Source organism: Mizuhopecten yessoensis, unplaced genomic scaffold (assembly GCF_002113885.1).
Source record: "Mizuhopecten yessoensis strain PY_sf001 unplaced genomic scaffold, ASM211388v2 scaffold419, whole genome shotgun sequence".
Lineage (NCBI taxonomy): Eukaryota > Metazoa > Mollusca > Bivalvia > Pectinida > Pectinidae > Mizuhopecten > Mizuhopecten yessoensis.
Window position 1 is genome coordinate 967,427 of NW_018403537.1, and position 18,816 is coordinate 986,242.

At 36.5% G+C, this 18,816-nt stretch overlaps 1 protein-coding gene across 1 annotated transcript; it reads right to left on the reverse strand.

Annotated features, from left to right (window-relative positions):
* Window positions 1-2,013: 2,013 nt before the first annotated feature.
* LOC110448225 lies at window positions 2,014-18,525 on the reverse strand. The gene is made up of 2 exons (XM_021494366.1): window positions 18,456-18,525; window positions 2,014-3,663 (listed from the first exon to the last, which is right to left on the reverse strand). The coding sequence occupies exon 2, from the start codon at window positions 3,631-3,633 to the stop codon at window positions 2,587-2,589; it is 1,047 nt and encodes a 348-aa protein (XP_021350041.1). The 5' UTR covers window positions 3,634-3,663; window positions 18,456-18,525; the 3' UTR covers window positions 2,014-2,586.
* Between the last annotated feature and the right edge of the window lie 291 nt (window positions 18,526-18,816).

Sequence of the window (18,816 nt, forward strand, 5' to 3'; positions counted from 1 at the left end):
TAATCACACGTACTTCAGAAATAAAGCTGATGATACAAAGACATTGATTAACTCACAGGAAGACACTGACATACATGTAACATCAGACGACTTTAAGAAGGTCGTATATGAGGCGCATGGAATGCAGACTGATGTGTTTTGTTTACCGACCTCACCTGTACAAGCTCGGAGTCGCAATGAGTTTTGTTGTCGAGCGAGTTACGCTCTGTCAAATAAATCATTTCACAAATAGTGGTTTGTAAAATATCAAAATCCCTATAAAACGAAGTGCATGTGCGTGCACGTGATAACGGCATACCATGCGATAGCCTATGATAACATATGTACCTGATATATAAATATACCATGCATAAGCGGCCTATGGAATGATGTCCAACGTGTACATGATTGAGAGAAATATTATTCCGTAAAAGAACTGTAAATTGACAATTTGATATAGTAATTTAATTTATTTCCGTCGTTTTTGGTATAGTAAAGAAAATAGCTGTCATTGTATAAATTCTATCCCTCTGCAAAAGTTCCGATTTTTTTCAAGGTAGACAACTCTCATCGCAATCAAAATTATTGTAAAATGTAAAATGTTTGGTTCAAATTTTCACTCTTTTTGTATGAAACTATGTGGGTTTTTTCGGTATTTTTCATAAAAAAAAACCAGTTTATCAGAATCCTTATATTTTCATAAAATCATCTCTACATAGTGACATAACTATTATGTGAAACTTTCATTGAATTCTGCTGGTTACTTGCGAAAGGGTGGAGCCTCCTTAATACAGATGAAATGAAGAAAGATTTTGAGATGTTCCCTGAATTTACTACTCTCAGTGTCCGTCTCTGACTCCGTGCTAGGTCTGCCTCAAAATGAGAAATGTCTAATAGGACATTAAACATAATTAGACCAAACCAAACCAATCTGTTCCAAGGCCTAGACATACAAACGTCCTTAAAAATGGAAGTTTTTATTCCCTGCTTAACGTTCGGGATTTAGGATAATAGCAACAACTGGTTCACCCGTTGTCAGTATAATGTGACCAGGTGGAATGCTGTGCTAGGTGCGGTGCCTTCGGCATGGTATTTCAGTGAGATAGCAATGTGACCCTCTGTTGGCCCTTAGACTTGGAAACAACAACTATGTAGATTGTTTAAGGCTCTTCGTATCTTTTAATGTACACAGAAACCTTAGAACAGAAAGATACGAAACTATCACTAACAGGTACAATATACATATATAGTTTACTTTCACTTTACGAATGCGATTGAAATGACTACATTATGATATCATAAGTATTATTATATAATTACATCATCATACACTATGAATACAATATAATGAGGTTTACCTGGGATCTTGAAAGGATGGACGAGCTCCGTCCTGCACGGCAACATAGTGTGAAGTGAATGAGGGTGTTGACGTGCGCGTACGAATACGACACGTGCAGGTCAAATTATCACAACATTCCACGCACATGTTATGACACTAGTACGGACAAACGCATGGACAATGTGTGACTTAATGCAATGAGTACACCCGGTTACGGCACCATAAAGTTGGTCAGATCCGCGGTATTACAAGAAGGCAAATACTCCAACGTACCGTGCCTCCTGCACACACACACCTGCATTAACAATGCACATGGTGGTACGTCCTAGAATGACTTTAACTGTTGATTATTATTATTATTATTATTATTATAACATGTTTAACGGCCCATCAACACAGGATAGATCATTAGGGCCAACACATAGTCGACAAAATCAAACACACTTCAAGGTAAAAGACAAGCGTCAAGTATTGAAAGTGGCTATGGTGACTGATATTTTATGAAAATAACAAAATGTAGAGACAAAAGTTGACACAATCTAATAATAAGCGTTTTACTAGCTGTTGATAGGCCGTTAAACATAAGCAATCAAACCTTAATCAAAAGAAGAAATTACATTTTAATTTTACACGAGGACATTAAAAACCCCATACAAACATATCATTGATGAAACCAAAATGTTCAACACTTGAAACCAACTGTTCTCAGGTTTACTTTGTCTGGTAGTGACACCACGGTCAGTATAATAACGAAACATTATCACGGTTTTTTTTCCAGGAAACGTATTTTTGTCTTCGTCAATAGCCACTTTCACATATTCAAAAGGTTATTTCAGTAAATAATATCAAGCCGTTGTTGCTGATAGCATAGTGTATTATGTGTATGTAGGATATAGATATTTGGTATGTTTTTCCAAACTATGACATAATCTAATGCATGCATGTTCCATCGACTGTTCTCACAGGTATAATATTGGATATAATGAATGAATGATTTTTAACAAACGATAAAAAGAAACATTTGATATTCAATATGAATAAAAGAGCACGGCAGCTTGAATAAAAGAGCATGGTAGCTTGTATGACGATTGTATACGCTTGTGCGTTCTTATAGACATTTGTATGAACATATTCTACAAGAATTCTGTGAAGCACAAAATAGATAACTGAGCAAGATAAACATATGCAGTTGACATCTACATTTTGTGATCCTACAATTTGTCCCTGTTCTTAAATATGAGAACATATTCAAAGTATATATATCACATTCATTTCACAGGACGCCAAAGAACATCGTATGGCCATGAATCACTTGATTCGATCGATAGCCGCGCAGTAGGATTTTCGACACGAAACGGTTCAAATTTTAAGTCTTTCATGCGTTTTAATATATCGACCCCTGACTCCATCTTCCTGTGGAACTCCCATTCCATCACGAAACCTTGTACGTCTACAGCTTTGAAGAACTTGTCAGATTTAGCTACAGCTTTATGTTCAAATCCCTCAATATCCATTTTTACAATGACCTTAGAAAAATCTTTAAAAGCCGGAAGATCAATGAGGTCGTCCATAGTAATTGTGTCCACCTCCCCATAGCTACCCTGAGCGCGACCCTCCTTCAGCTCCTTTATGTGTTTTGAATCCACATCCACGTATGTGCCTCCCATATTATTCTTGTCTATTCCAAGTTTGACCCTCGTATGTCCATCTGATATTGCATTATGTACGATAGTGACGTCACGTTGCAGATTTCCTGCGGCGACGGATGCACAAAGATGCTGGACGTTTTTGTCTAATGCTTCCACGGCTATCACTTTCCTACCCATTTTCGCTATAGCTAAAGTATGTACGCCTATATTAGCACCAATATCTATTAAATTCATTTTTGAATCGGCTTTCAGTAAAGCTGCAATTCCGTTAGTTTTATCGGCCTCGAATTTACCTGTATTTTTAATAACTCCTGAAACCCAAACGTCATTTTCACTTGGATATATAAATATTGGAGTATCTCCAAACTGCGTTTTCAATGTCGCTTTAGGGAAATCATGACATTCTTTGCAAACGTGTTCATTAAGCGTCCATTTTGTGGAATCGCGGCTGTATACGTTTTTAAGTTCAACACTATTCTGACACTTTGTTGGAGTTGACTGGACTGACGCAACCCGATCTTTCTCTAAACTAAGCGTGTCTTCCGGTACACCTCTGTCGACTTCCTTGTCCGTTTGTGCTGAAATCCGGTAGACCACAATAACACCAGCAAAAATCAGCAGCGCAAGAATGGAAGTAGCTTTAAGGTTGAGTCCTCCTCGTGACATAATGAATTTGAGTTGTGGCAGTTGAAGTACCTAAAACGATATATAACAAAAATAATTTATTAGTTTTGGTTTGATTAAGAATCTCAACATGGTGCACTTTTAGCTGATATTATTATATGACATTCAGTTATTATTAATTGTTCCGTGATAATCCTCTTTTAGGTTATTATCGTCAACTAAACTATCTGATAGTGTGATGATGGCGGGCGTGAACAAATAAAAAAATAATCAAAAAAGATACTGTAGATATTCCACCGAATAACTTGCACGCTCAAAACAAGAACCTTTTCTTAATTTCTTATCTTTAAGCTCAACTGCCCGAAGGGATGGAGCCCGACAAAGTTTGAGAATGAAAATGAGCTTGACCTGCTTTCATGGTCACGGTTCAAAAAAGCATCAACAACTTTTAACGATTTCTTCTGAAGAAATGAGAGGTATATAATCTAAATATTGGGCTAGTAGTTTCTTTGGATGGTGCCCGACAAAGTTTGAGAATGAAAATGACCTCAACCTACTTTCAAGATCACTGGGATCAAATATGTCAAACACTTCAAATGACTTCTTCTGAATAATCTAAAGGTATATAATTTTAATATTTGGCTGGTAACTGTCACGGATGGAGCCCTATCAGATTTTCGATTGAAAATTACCCTTACCTTCTTTCAATGTCACAGGGGTCAAATATAGCAAAACTGCAAAACGGCCTCTTTTGAAGAAATGAAATGCATGGAATCGCGATACTTAACAAGTAGCCTCCTTAGATGGAGCCAAACACAGTTTTCGAACGAAAATGACATTCAAGGTCATAGGGATCCAATTTAATTGACTCTTCTCAATAACTTAGAGCCACAGGGTAATGATATTTAAGGATTAACTTTCTATTTAGTTTACCAACGATAACCAAATGCACACTTGGGGGAACATTTAATATTAAGTCCAAAAATGAGGTATTGCCAAATTGAAATCAAAAATAATATTTTTTCTTTCGTCAAACTTTTACATCTCATTTGGAACTATCATATCCTGGTGTTAACTACAAGAAACTTTGAAAAATACAGTGCACTCAGGTACCAACATTTGGCTTGTTGGTCTGTTCAAGAAAACATAACTAACCATAGCTACTTGTACTTTTGAAGTTGCTGGTTGTCTTTAACCTTTTTGTACCTTTCACGTATTTGATTTCCTTTTGTTTTCTCTTTACCTGATAACCTCTTTTGTGTTGATGGTTCGTTAAGCATTCATCATCAATTAAAACTTAAATCCTATTTTCAGAAAGCTTTACAGGCATGCACTATTACAAACAAAACTGAAAAACGAAATAAGACAAAAAAAATAACAGGTTCTTGAAATCCATATTAAACAAAGAAATGAGAAAAGTTAATGGTCTGATCACCGTAGCAGAGATTGTCAAGGGTCTTTGTCCCAATGCATGGTTTTTCTACCTATATGCGGTAGCTTCCCCTTTACTATCGTTTTGGATTTAACTGTATAACGATTGGGCTAACATGCTACCATCCACCAATTAGCTCAATCGGTAAGAGCGATACTTTAGCAGTCTAAAGTCAAGGTTCGAATCCGGTCCATATTTTTATTTTATTTAGACAGGGTAACATATTTAGATTTTCATCTAGTTTACAATATGGGTCTTGCCCAGCGGAGTATTTCTAACACCCATAACACAGCTGTTGACTATATCTTCTTTATCATTTCTCATAAAGGTCCCGCAAGGAATGATTTTCTTTTCAAAAATGGTTTATCAAAGACAGGAATGCCGGAATAAACAATTTCCAATACTAAATTACAAATTTTGGAAGAGGTATTTTTTGTTTTTGTTTTTTCACGGCCTATCAACAATGCGAGTCATTTTGGGCCAAAAGCTACACTAAAAATAGACATTCACCAAAATGACTACATATCAAGCTACAAAAAAATGTTAAAATGTTAAAATGCATTAACAGTGAACAAATTGGTTGTAATATCTATCAGATTTAATTATAAAGATCAACTGAGTATAAAAAATATATAATGTTCAGAGACGATATGTCACGTTTCTGTTTGAGATCAGCATATTCAATCAGAAAATGTTTGACTGCAAATGGCTGTTCAAATGCATGACATTAGATCTCCCTGCTTAACATTCAACATTTAGGGGAGTGACACCGTTGTCAGTATAATGTTACATGTACCGGGCGGATTGCTGTGCTGGATGCCATCGGCATGTATTTCAGTGGTATAACACTAGAATATTGTTAGCCTTATGTATCTGGGTTTAAAAGTTGCTTAGCTAAACAAATGTATCTACAGTATATTGGAGTGTTTGCCTCATTCCGATAGCCCGGATCTGATGACTCAAGACATTCCATCCGTTCACATGACAATAAAACGGGTTGACTAATGTTTGAATTTTCATTTCCTTCCTTGTATTTATATTTCCCTGTAATATATATCATATGAATATGAGCGTACATCTACTATTTTAAGACACGAAGTCACCGAATGCACGTACAAACGTGGCCATTAATCGTTTGTTTTTAGACCGTGTCAAAGAAGCAAACTGAAACAGGTGTCCTGAACAGATAAGGATCCGACCTGTTCTCGGTAAACAATTCTTGGTATCGTTGTAAAGATGGAATATGTTTCTAAGTTTCACTAACCTTTCAGAGTATTATCCATGCCAAATAGTGAAACACATACATGTACTACTCCCGACTTCTGAGCTGTTAAAATACTATCCTCTTGACAGTTTGTTCAGCCTTTACAGAACCCAGGTGGCTTAAATGAGTCAATGTCTTACAAATCATTAAAACGTATGATGAACATTCTAAGTGAACATTAGTACAGATCGTGACAATGAGTTTGAGGCTCACCAACGTCACGTACACTGGGTTCTCCTCGCATAACTTGTATTAAAAGTCAGTGATATAACAGGTAACATAGGCAAACTATAATCGGACAATAAATAAGCAAAATTGTGAAATGGAGGTGATAATAAAAGTAGTTTGCGTATGATTTGACTAGTGTTACTACATTTTTATCACATACCTGTTAAATCTTGTTATAGTAATACAAGCAATTCTCAGACCATGACATACAACGTTCTGTATTGCACATGTGCAATACGGAATGTTGTATTTACCTACTAGCTGTAACTACTCTTTATGGGAATCCCCTTGTCATGGCGAACTGAAAAATTCCCGGTATTTGCAAAAAATATCAAAGTTTATAAAATCTTTGTAACGATCTCTTCCAAATACGGAAGGTATGTGATAAAAGCAAGACCAGACACTTGTGTTTTTCTAACTCATCAAAAAGCACTCATTTATTGCGTGGACGTATATATTCGTCCGCTCAATAAACTCGTGTGGTCTTGCATATGTATCGCCTATAACAAATAGAGAAAAGGCTATACGAAACAAAAAATAATGTATTGTTTACTTTATATTAGAGTCACCAACATCTCTGTCAAATAAACTTGAAAAAGGTGTCAAATTGCAAATCGCAACACAATGTGGGTTGAGTGCACGATGAAAAACTATGCGGTTATAGCAAGCGCAATTTTTTACAGTTCGATAAACATCGAGGTTGATATTTAGGAATTGATATGAATATATACAATTTCTAGTAAAAGTTGCATCTTTTCTGCTTTTACATGCAAGTATGTTGCCAGATTTAAATGCTAATCTCTTTATGTTAGAGCAATGTGCATAGACATCACGTACCGTAGTTGTTTTGAAACGACCTTAATAGAAACGTGCGTTTCAATGTGATCATAACGTCGTTTGTTCAAGTACGCGTAGATATAGTGTAACAAAAAAAAACACGTAACGGGTACAATTCTTGGATCTTGTCAACCATGAAAGGACATAAAGAATTTCCACACGAATCCGACTGTGTATGTTACAAATACAATTAACACAGGAAAGTTCCTGATGTATTTGTTTTAAAATCTGTCAGGTCACCGATCAACTCTAACCGACAATCGACAATTCTTACATTACACATAACCCCGTTCTTACAATGCTCCGGAGATGAAATGTCAACAGTTTGTTTTTGAGAATGTTTACTTGTAGACGTATATAGGTGTACATGAGGTTCTCAACGTGCCATATTCCGTAATATAACCCTTTTCAAACCGGAAGGGGGATATATCACCTCATCTTCCGTTAACAGTTTACAGACGCTATTGAACGGGAAATGAATGATTGTAAATGCAGAGGAAAAATTGTTGGTTTCAATTTTGGATGTTACACGAATAAATAGTTTGGAGATATAAGAAAACTGTATATGTACCCCACTGCATGTGTATCTTCTATCTACTTTCTGTTTCAGGCGGTGTGTCCTTAACTACTCGTCCTCATATGAACAACCAAACATTCATAAGGTACATCTATTAAATATAATATGTACGTATTGTTCGTTTGCAGTTATTGCCTCGTAATATTTAAGCAATGAACTGCATAGATGTGGCAGACCAACTGGTATAACTGCCACATGTGTCACAGACAAACTGAATGGTGCGCTAGCGCGCACCATGATAAGTTTGTCTGTGACACATGTGGTAGTTATACCAGTTGGTCTGCCACATCTATGCAGTTTATTGCTTATATTTATATTTCCATAATAAGAATTCGCCAAAACAAAATATGTCTTTTCCAAATTTCAAATTTCCCGCTTATTACCGTCAGGTCAGGTCAGTATCTAGAACGGCACAAAGATAACAGCTGACGTCATGCGCTATTTCCCATACAAAATTGAAAAGACTCCGCAACTTTCGTTAATAATTCATTTGATTTTGATTTATATATATATATCATATTCTCGATTCATAAATAGTAACAAATGACATTTTGTAAGTAACTAATCAAGTGTCGTAAAACATTTTCCGATTTTATTGCGACCTTTATCCGGCGCACGCACTCAACGGAAGCCCGCAGTAATCAGGCCAGAGTTATATTTGCAGTCCGGCATGTTGTTGATGTTGATCGTGCAACCGGAGAAGGTTGAATTGGTGAAAAATCCAGGCGTTAAATTGTTTGTTGATCTCACAGACACTTGAGACAGGCAGCTGGTGTAAGGGATCAAAGCAGAAGATACCGATAAGTTCGGTAGTGACACTGTTAAGTCGCTCGGAGGTGCAAAGACCAACTTCAGTTATAGTATCATAAGATGAAGCTGCTTTTGGCAGTACTTTAGTAGCAATATAGAAGGGCTTTGCCACACCAAATGTAAATATATACACTTATTACACTGTAGTACTGTTTATTTCATGTAGGATTATTTTTTTTTTAATGTAGACATGCACTCATAACGAAATAGTATACGGAAACCATGACTTAGTACTAGAATAAGCCTATTTTGCCACAAAAGGTTATGTACTTAGTCTACACATTCTGTTTTAAAATTGTAGTATACAACTTATATACAGAAACCATAACTGACATGGCAGGTATTCCACAATGTAAGTACTGCGTGGAATAACGTATTACTGTTTTGTCATAAATAATGCATCAAGGAGAACAAGTATTATTATCAACACTGAATAAATAAGATTGGCAGGCGAAACTCCTCGGTAGGGATTCTGACAACGTTTCATACATGTGTACACTATGTAGATATATACTATCTCAATCTATAAATAGCGGGCTACCACTGTATGGCTTTCTGACGTGAGACTTAGTGACTATGCTGTAGCATGCCAAATATGGAATTAAGTAGAGTTGATTACAAAAAAAATTAAAGATAATTTCTGCACTGTCTTCGTCCACTGTATTTCCCTTTCTTAGTTTTCTCCACGCGGCCATGACACAGCGGCTACGTGTAATTTGGGTTTTGTTTTTATTCTGTTTAACATCTTACGTGTAATTTAACATAACTCTCTTTATCATATTAGCAGGTGCGTTGTCGTTTGTTTTATCACTGAGCGTTATTTTATCTGTTTGCATTTTGTTTTGTTTATGCAGTATATATAAGTTGTTGGGTGGTTGTATAGGGTTAGAACTCTTTTCAGTTCCGTGGACTCGAGGGCATTATTTAACTAGTTGAAAGACATCGGTCTATTCTATAGACTCTGACGTCTTTTAACCCACCTTACCCTTTTTGACATTATATATATCACATATTCCATATCATATATTCGTTATCTCGTTTTGAAATTAAACATGTTTATCTGATCTTCGCTACTCACATGTTTGTTTAAAAAAAAATCAAAAAAAATCACCATGGCCCAAAATGACCTCAGCCGTCGATGGGCCGTTAAACACAAACAAACAAACAAACAAAGCATATGGTTAGACGGCCTATCAACAGCTAAAGTCACTTAAGGACGTGCCTCCATGTGTGTTGTGTAAGAGTGCATGTGTATGTGTGACAGAGGCAGGATATGTTGGTGTAATTGCCTCCTTATTATGACTTGCATTGTCGATGGGCCTTGACACAATACAAAAGCAAAAGCAAAACCACTGAAACTACAAAAGAAGTGTCTTGGACTTAAAATCAACCTAGAGTGGTCAAGTTAGATCAAATGTAAAAACAAGCAGTTAATGTTCTGGGTATAATAAATTGTATTTCATTACAAATATTCTTCATGTATTTAAGATTTGATTATATCTGGTAGTTTGCAAGATTCTTTACCACCAGGTCTCAATTAACATAAAGAGTCTTTGAAAAATTGGACACAATCTAAACCAACTACTTGGGGTGGGTGAGTAGAGGTTAACTAATTTGATTGGTTTGGAGGAACACTGAACAGTTGTACATATACCTTACCTGTTAACTCACAAAATACATGAGCACAAACTTTAAACCAGGAATTTATAACACAGGATAATTAGCAGAAATCAATAAAATTTGCTTACAACAAGTGATGTGAATGATAAATGTTGAATTTTTACCTCANTCCCAAATCAAACCAAACTAGAATTCTTCAACGAGGCTATGTACGAAAAACAAGATAAATCAAGATGAATTTTAAAATCTCACTTTATATTTGAATATGTGGTGACTGATTATGACAATAATTCTGCGCTCTTACCGAGTTTGGCATCATTACAGCTGCATTACGGGACCCTCACCATATAAATCCTCAGCAAACTACTTTCATTTGTCTCATTCATGTTGAAAATGACGTGCAACAGATTAACAAATGACAGTGATTCTCACCAATAAGAACTATTTCTGACCCTTTTACTTTTTGGCCAACAAAAACCAATGGTCATTTGAATTATCAAACCCAGCAACTTCACAGAGTCTAAGTTCCCAATGGCTCTTCGGAACACTAGAGTTTCGTTCGGAAAAGTTTATAACTCGGGATTATTCGAGCCATTTTAGTATATAGTAATGTGTGCTTCCTAATCGGGATTTGCTTTTGTACCCTCTATTAGGGGACTCAAAATCGACCAAAATGAAGCTCCCATGCACCCATTGCAATATTTGGGATTTTTCAATTTCTTTCTACTTATAATACCTTATTTTTTTGCGCCTTGCTTGGCAACACCCCACTTTTAATTTTAATGTTGACCGTTCGCCCAGGTGAGGGAGGTAATTGGTTCTGTCCCCAGGCCGTGACATACCGAAGTCCTCAAAATGGTAGTTTTTATTCCTTGCTGAACGTTCAGCATTTGGGGTAATGGCAACACCTGGTTCAACCCTTGTCAGTATAATTTGACCGGGCGAAATGTTGTGCTTGGTACTTTCGTCATGGTATTTCAAGGAGATAGCACCATTAATTAGGTATCTGATCCGCGCTATCACAAGGAGACAACTACACCAACATACCCTGTCTTCAGCACACAAAGGTACACACGCAAGCTTACACAACACACAATGATGCACATCCTCAAACGACCTCAGCTGTTAAGCAGTATAAAACCAAACCAATCTTAATGCTAGACAATATCTTGTAATCTACATGTCTACAGCTCTGTTTTAAAGGGCGATTTATAAATCTTGGATATTCAAAATGGCCGCTATGACCCCTTGTTCACCGAAACATTAAACCTTCAATAGACGAGTGATGACGTGACATAGTATACTTGTGACTAACTCACCTACTGGTAGCGCCGTTGTCAGTATAATTTGACCGAGTGGAATAGTATTCTAGGTGCCTTTGGTATGGCATTTTGGAGCGGTAGCACTGTAAAGTCGGCACCACATCCGCGCTTTCGCAAGCATGCAAACACATGCAAGCATACATCCTACACATAGAAGCACGTCCTGAAATGACCTAAGCTGTTAGAAGGACGCCAAACAAATAAAATAAAATCAATTTCACATAGATCATCGAACAATACTTGCGAGTAATGAACTAACCCATTACATAGATCTTGAAATGGCACTTCTCCGTATAAACGTCTGTACAAAAATAACTCGTGGCATGCACGATTCTCGATAGTTTGTGCAATCTACTTCGACGTCATAAAGACGAATTATATGTTTGGGGTTTACATCTTTGCATAGAGCCAGGACATAAGAAAAAAAAGAGATCGTATGACTGTTTAACAAACACTGCCTACCTTGTCCGTTAATTCACTGGAAACAAATATGCGACAGGTGTGCGCATTACATATTATATATGCTGTATTGCAAAAACTTGAAACATAGTGTCCTTGTTTTGCTGATATGCAGAGTAAATAGGTCGACTGATTTTAATCAGGAATCATCCTCACCAGGAGGTAATAATAAAACATTGTCTATTAATCTAAATGTTATTGAACCTAATGGGTCTTTGTTTTGAAAACAGGTAAGAATGATTCCACTTCGAAACCAGCACTTAAAGATATATGCTATCATGGGTTTTATTCGTTTATATATATCCTACTTCTTGTACATCAGATCCGCGCTATCGCAAGGAAGAGAAAATACACCAACATTCTTCGCCTCCAGCACAAATACAGAAAACACACTTACATTACACATGATAGCATGTCCTTAAAAGATCTTGGCTTTTGCTGTTGAAAGGACTTCAAAACTTTTACAACCAACCTTAGCTTTTCGATAGGAACAGGACGTTGAATTAAAAAAATACAAAATCAAACCAAACTATACGTCTCGTACACATCTGTGTCTACGTCTGTCCTACTATTTATATATATAAGTTTGGCTTTATAATGGTTTATATATAAATATATAATAACAGCAGTTAATGCATGGATGGAAAGATCATCAGGGGCTTTATTTAAATTGTAAATTTTAGTACCCCCAGGTCATCCATTCTTCCTCGCGGAGGGGGTAAAGTTTACTAAAATTTATATTGGGAAATAACACTTTTTGGTAAATTTTGTCAATTTTAACAGGAATTTATTCTTATTTGGTTGGAATCATCCTTGGAAGAAGATGGTATCAAATTGTAAAATCGGGATTCCTGTACTAACCCCAGGGGCCGGGGTGGGGCCCGAAAGGGAAAAGTAACCAATATTTCAATAATCTTCTTCTCCAGACTCCGAGGTATAGAGTCAATTCCACTGCATGGATTGGAAGATCATCACGGGCTTTATTTGTATTGTAAATTTCAGTCATCCCGGGTCATCCGTTCTCCCTAGGGGAGGGAGTAAAGTTTACTATAGTTTATATATGGAAATAACACTTTTGGGTATATTTTGTATATTTTTAGCAGGAAATTATTAAAACTTTCTCAGAATCATCTTTGGTGGAAGAGGGTATTACATTGTAACATGGGGATTCATGCCCCTTCCCCAGGGGCTAGGGTGGGGTCCCAAAGGGAAAATATACCAATATTTCAAAAGTCTTCTTCTCCAGACTCAGAGGTACTACTACTACAATCAATTTCTGTGCATGGATGAAAATTCCATCAGGGGCTTTATCTTTTTTTTCAAATTGCATTACCCCCGGGCCATCCATTCTCGCTTGGGGAAGGGGTAAATTTGACTTTAGTTTATATAGGGAAATAACACTTTTTGGTATATTTTGTCCATTTTCAGCAGGAAATTATTCAAACTTGTTTGAAATGATTATAATGCCAGATGCCAATTAGATGGTATGAAACAATAAGATCCTGCCCCATCCCCATGAGCTGGAGGATCGGAAAATGGTTAAAAGTTTAACAATCTTCTTCATCAGATTCAGATGTTTTACAAATAAACACTCCTCAGAAATGTCCTTAGGTGCATTATCTAAATTGTAAATTTCATTATCTCCCAGGTCAGGTCATCTGCTCTCCCTTTGGGAGTTGGTGACATTGACTATAGTTTATATAGGGAAATAACACTTCTAACCATATCTTGTCCATTTTCAGCAAGACCTAATTCAAACTTGGTTGGAATAGTTGTAATGAAATTGAAATCAAATAGTATCGGAAACTAAGATCCTGGGCCCACTTCTATAAAACATCTTAAAGTTAAGGAAAATCAAGCAATGTATTGTCTATGGGAAATCTTAGACTTAAGGAAATCTCAAGAGTTGAGATGTTTTATACAAGTGGGCACTGACCTTTTCCAGGGGTTGACCAAAGAGGAAAATGGGCTAAATAACAATAGATATTCATATATATCTGAATAGCAAATTAATGTATTTGAATATATTTTTTCAAGTTCTTATCCTTTGGTGACATGACAAGTATTATATTTCACTTTGTTTACATGTTGATATCCACATCACATCTCAACAATGAAATTGAGCTACCAGTGAGTACCAATAATATAACTCAGGTAAGGCCCTTGAACCTCTTGTAAATTTCATCTGTTCGCCTTTTTTTGCATTGCGGCATAGGATATTTCCAAATTCGTGACGCCACGTCACGTGAAATGGGGTGTAAGATAAAAGTTTCTTACATTCCTTGCTTACCCTGGATAACTTTTCACACATACTTCACAGGATGACGTCATAGCAACAATACCATGACGTCACGGCAACAATACAATGACGTCAGGTCGACAATTCAGCCGCATCACATCAACATTGTCTTGCATTGATGTAACGTCTATATAAATACAAGGGTAAACAGGGTAAGAGAAAAATAATCATTCAACCCCTTGGGAGTGAGACAGGGTGAACTCAACCCTCGGGGGAAGATTACCCTGTCTCACCCCCAAGGGGGGGAAAGATTCTATTAATCTCACATGGGGTAGGGAAAGACAACTGACACGCGCTATAACGTCATGATAATGAATTGTCGACGTGACGTCATTGTATTGTTTCCGTGGCCAGCATGAGGCTTTCGAAACTCTTACACTCGGGTTGAAATATCCCTTTCCACGGAACAAACCCATTGAAGATTATATTAATCTTACACACATGTAAATGAAAGAAATCTACTTTCCCTACCTCTGTTTATTAAAGGATAAACATATATGAGTTCTTATCAGTAGTTTGTTTTATCGGTTTTCTACGATGGCCGACAAGAGCCTGACAAAAAGATATGGATTTTTATATCTTTTTGTACCACGGTACACTTTAATATGGTACACAAAGATATGAAAATTCAAATCTTTGTGTACCATATAAAAGTGTACCATGGTACACAAAGATATGAATATTCAAATAATTTAGTACCATGCGTGGTACATAAAGATTGTAAATAACTTTACAAAAAACTCTTTACTTTCACATGTACAACAGCCGATGTCAGCCGACAAAATTATTTGAATTTTCATATCTTTCTGTACCGTGGTACACTTTTGCCCGGTACAAAGATATATGAAAGCTTCTATCCTTATTGTACCGCGTTACACTTTTTATATTTCTTTTTGTACCACCTACGTTACAAATAGACATAAAAACTGTACCACCAGAGCATCGGTATGTTGTTATCGGACACTATGACCAGAACTGTCCCCGAATAGTAAAGCCCTAATTACAACGCCAAAACAAGTCGTGAAGTTCATTAATCACTCCTGATGAAAAAAAGGGTTAGTTGCAATTTTGTGAGTATTGGGGCCTTGACAGGGTCTCCAAAAGGAATTAAGGACATCTGTATATTTTCGTCATTTCCCTTGTTTAGATAGATGTCCAGATTATTTCTCAAAAAGGCTTTATAAAAAGGTAGCCTATTTATCCTTCGATGTAATGAAATTGATTGTCCCCTTTTGTCCCATTGTCCCCTACCGGACTCCGTCTGCGTTTTCCACTGATTTGGAGTTTCATTTGAGAAGTTGAAGCAGATAAAATACATTAGAAATGTAAGCATTAGAAAAATAATCCATAATGACTTCCTTTTTAACTTAAAACATTTATAAAATTCGGTAAAGGATATTGAATAGTTGATTTCAATTTAAATGAGTAAGATAACAGACATTCCGTGCGATAACATTTTATTGTATGTGTTGACAGCCTTATCAGGATGTAATTTGTCATACATGTACTTGGTAACTTTTTCGTCTGATGGTTTACACCATAAATTGTCACGAAGATTTTCTGTTACAGAACAATGCAGAATCACTTGAGATACAAAATCTGTGTAGAAATAGCCACAATGATGACATAAAAGTTGTACGTTACTTACACGTATCGATACAATCAATTTCATTATATATCCGATATTGTCATGATTTGGTTGACGCATGGCTAATTTCCATAAATTATGAGGTTTTAGACAGTCAGCAATAAAAATCGTGTAAAGTCTCTGTCATTAGACATTCTTTGCATCCATGTATTAGTTTCACAGTTCATAATTAACACGTGTTTTTTATCCACTTTGTAAGTACATGTAGTCCCTTGCTTCACTTGAATTGAAAATGACCTAATCAAATATCTGTTTGGATATCCAAAGGTCATGGATAGTATTGTCTAAATACATACATGTCAACCCTACCGTAACCTATCTGTAACGTTAGTGTATATAAATGATTTAGATATCTAAATTAGAGCCTCGCCCACTATAATGATTATGGCAATTGTTTCCGCATCTTACCTTTTACATCTGACGTCACTGTTAGAAAGGTGTCTTCTGGTATATTCAGAGGTATAATTTTGATTCCCAAATTTGTTGCATTTACTGTAGATGTATTGTTAGCTAAATCCGTTCAGGTTTTTTCAATATAGGGTACCCGCGTCATAAATGAACGTAGGTCAAATCCTGTTATCAGTAACCTGACGAACGTAGTCCACAAATGTTTGATATGTGCATGTGACATCAAGTGAGACAGCGGAGTAAACTGTCCAGGTAAGTGTTATCGCTCTGCAAGCAAATGCTACGCCTACCTTAAAGCTTTGGTATGTACACACTAACATGAATGTGTGTGGACGAGACAAAAATGACGTCACAGATTATCTACATACTTTGTAAATATTACTGGCCTATAGCTCAGTTGGCAAATGTAAATGGACCTGTATTATTCTTTAGATGATTACACAAAATTTGAATGAGCCGTTTATCGGCGGTATAGGACCAATATTACAGTAAACACTACGAGTTGTTGAGAGGTGGAGCTCAGACAGTCGTCTTCTAACGTGTCATTGCTAGCACCTACAAAACCGATTACATTGCAATATTTAGGATGCTTTTAACTTGGTTTAGATTGTTAGTGCCTTGTTTTGCAATGTCTCACATTTAGCTTTAATATTGAACTTTCGCCCAGATAAGGAAGGCAGTTGGTTGTACCAATGTCCCGGTAGTGGTTATTCCCTGCTCAACGTAGCACTGTAAAGTCCGCGTCAGACCCGGGCTATCACAAGAACGTAAATACACAAACACATCGCCTCCATCACACCTACACTCATGCACATACACATGATATTGAATGTCATTTAAATGGAAGATAAAGTAGTTCAGGGACACTATACGTCCCTGAGTAATTTTGAAAGACAAATATTGTTAATAAAAATGTGTGATTATTTAAATTTAAATTTGATATAGCCCAAGTACTGTACATGTGCAACCAGTAAAGACCGTATACAACTGAATTATAAGAATGTCTCGATGTCAAAGCTGGTTGGTGGCCCATCGGTAATAGTATCAGGTTAACGCCACACCCAATTGGTTGCATATTAAGTCTGGCTGGGTACCTTGTGAATAGAAAGGGTGGCCAGAATGTAAGCGTTTAAATAGGTACATGACAAGTATGCATGAAGGTTTGTGTTATGGTAAGTCATATACCAAGTATTTCTTCATATATTTGCGGCTGAAAAACGACAATTCCTAACACATAAGTAGAATGATAAAGCTAACTATACTTTGACATCTTGAGATTCCTGTTATGCAATTATGCCTTAGCTAATAGCAAGAGGTAAACAGGTGGTACAGTTATGATTACGGCCAAGTATTCACTTTTTTTGCCCGGAGGACAAACTGTCCAGACGGTGTCCGAACTTTTGATTGCAGATCGACTGATAAGGTTTTTATTATCCTTCGGGACAAATGGAACTAGGGCGGCCGATAGGGCCAATATCGACCAATATACGGAGGCCTAGGGCCGTTTTCGTTTAAGCGGTTGAACCGGTCGGACCAAAGTTGTTTATTAAATAAGGTCGGACCTAGTAATCATATACTGCTTTCAGGTGAGCCTTGACAAAGACTTGCAAGGCCTGCATAAACATTAGCTAACTCAGTGGATTAAAATCATTGCGTTTACACTTGGGCCATGATGTATGTATTTGGTAATTATCGGTGGAATCTAAGAATTAACGTATTTCAAGTATATATACCATCTAAATATGTAAATAAAAAGGTGTAAAACATCATTCGGCGAAAAAAAACCCAAAAAACAGTGTTTTACTTTTTCCGATTAAGAAACAATACCTTCAAGTCTGTTTCAATCACATTCAACGTAACTTCTAGCTTACAGACAGTAACATGCAGTTTTCAAATATTTTACACCCCTATGTATCTTATCTGTGAATACGTAGATATGCTAATTACCTATAACTCTTACCTGTGAGTAACATGTCAAAACATCGTCTGGAAATAATAAATATTTACACAAAATTAGAATGCACTTATAACCGAGTTACGGTGCAGGTACTTGACGATACTGCCGTTAATCCTTTACTCAAACACAGTATGTACCGCAGTCTGTGCCTCTATAGCCTGGTAAATAGCACGCGACTTTGCACATGGGTGTGTCTACTTGTTCGACGAATGGATTATTATTCGCTTTACTTCCTCCAATTTGAAGATAACTTAAATAGAATAATGCGAACACATTTGCATTACAAAAGTACCATAATATGAAAAGGTTAAGCCTTAAAAGAGCGTAGCTTTTGTTGATCTCTGATATCTACTGATTCACAATA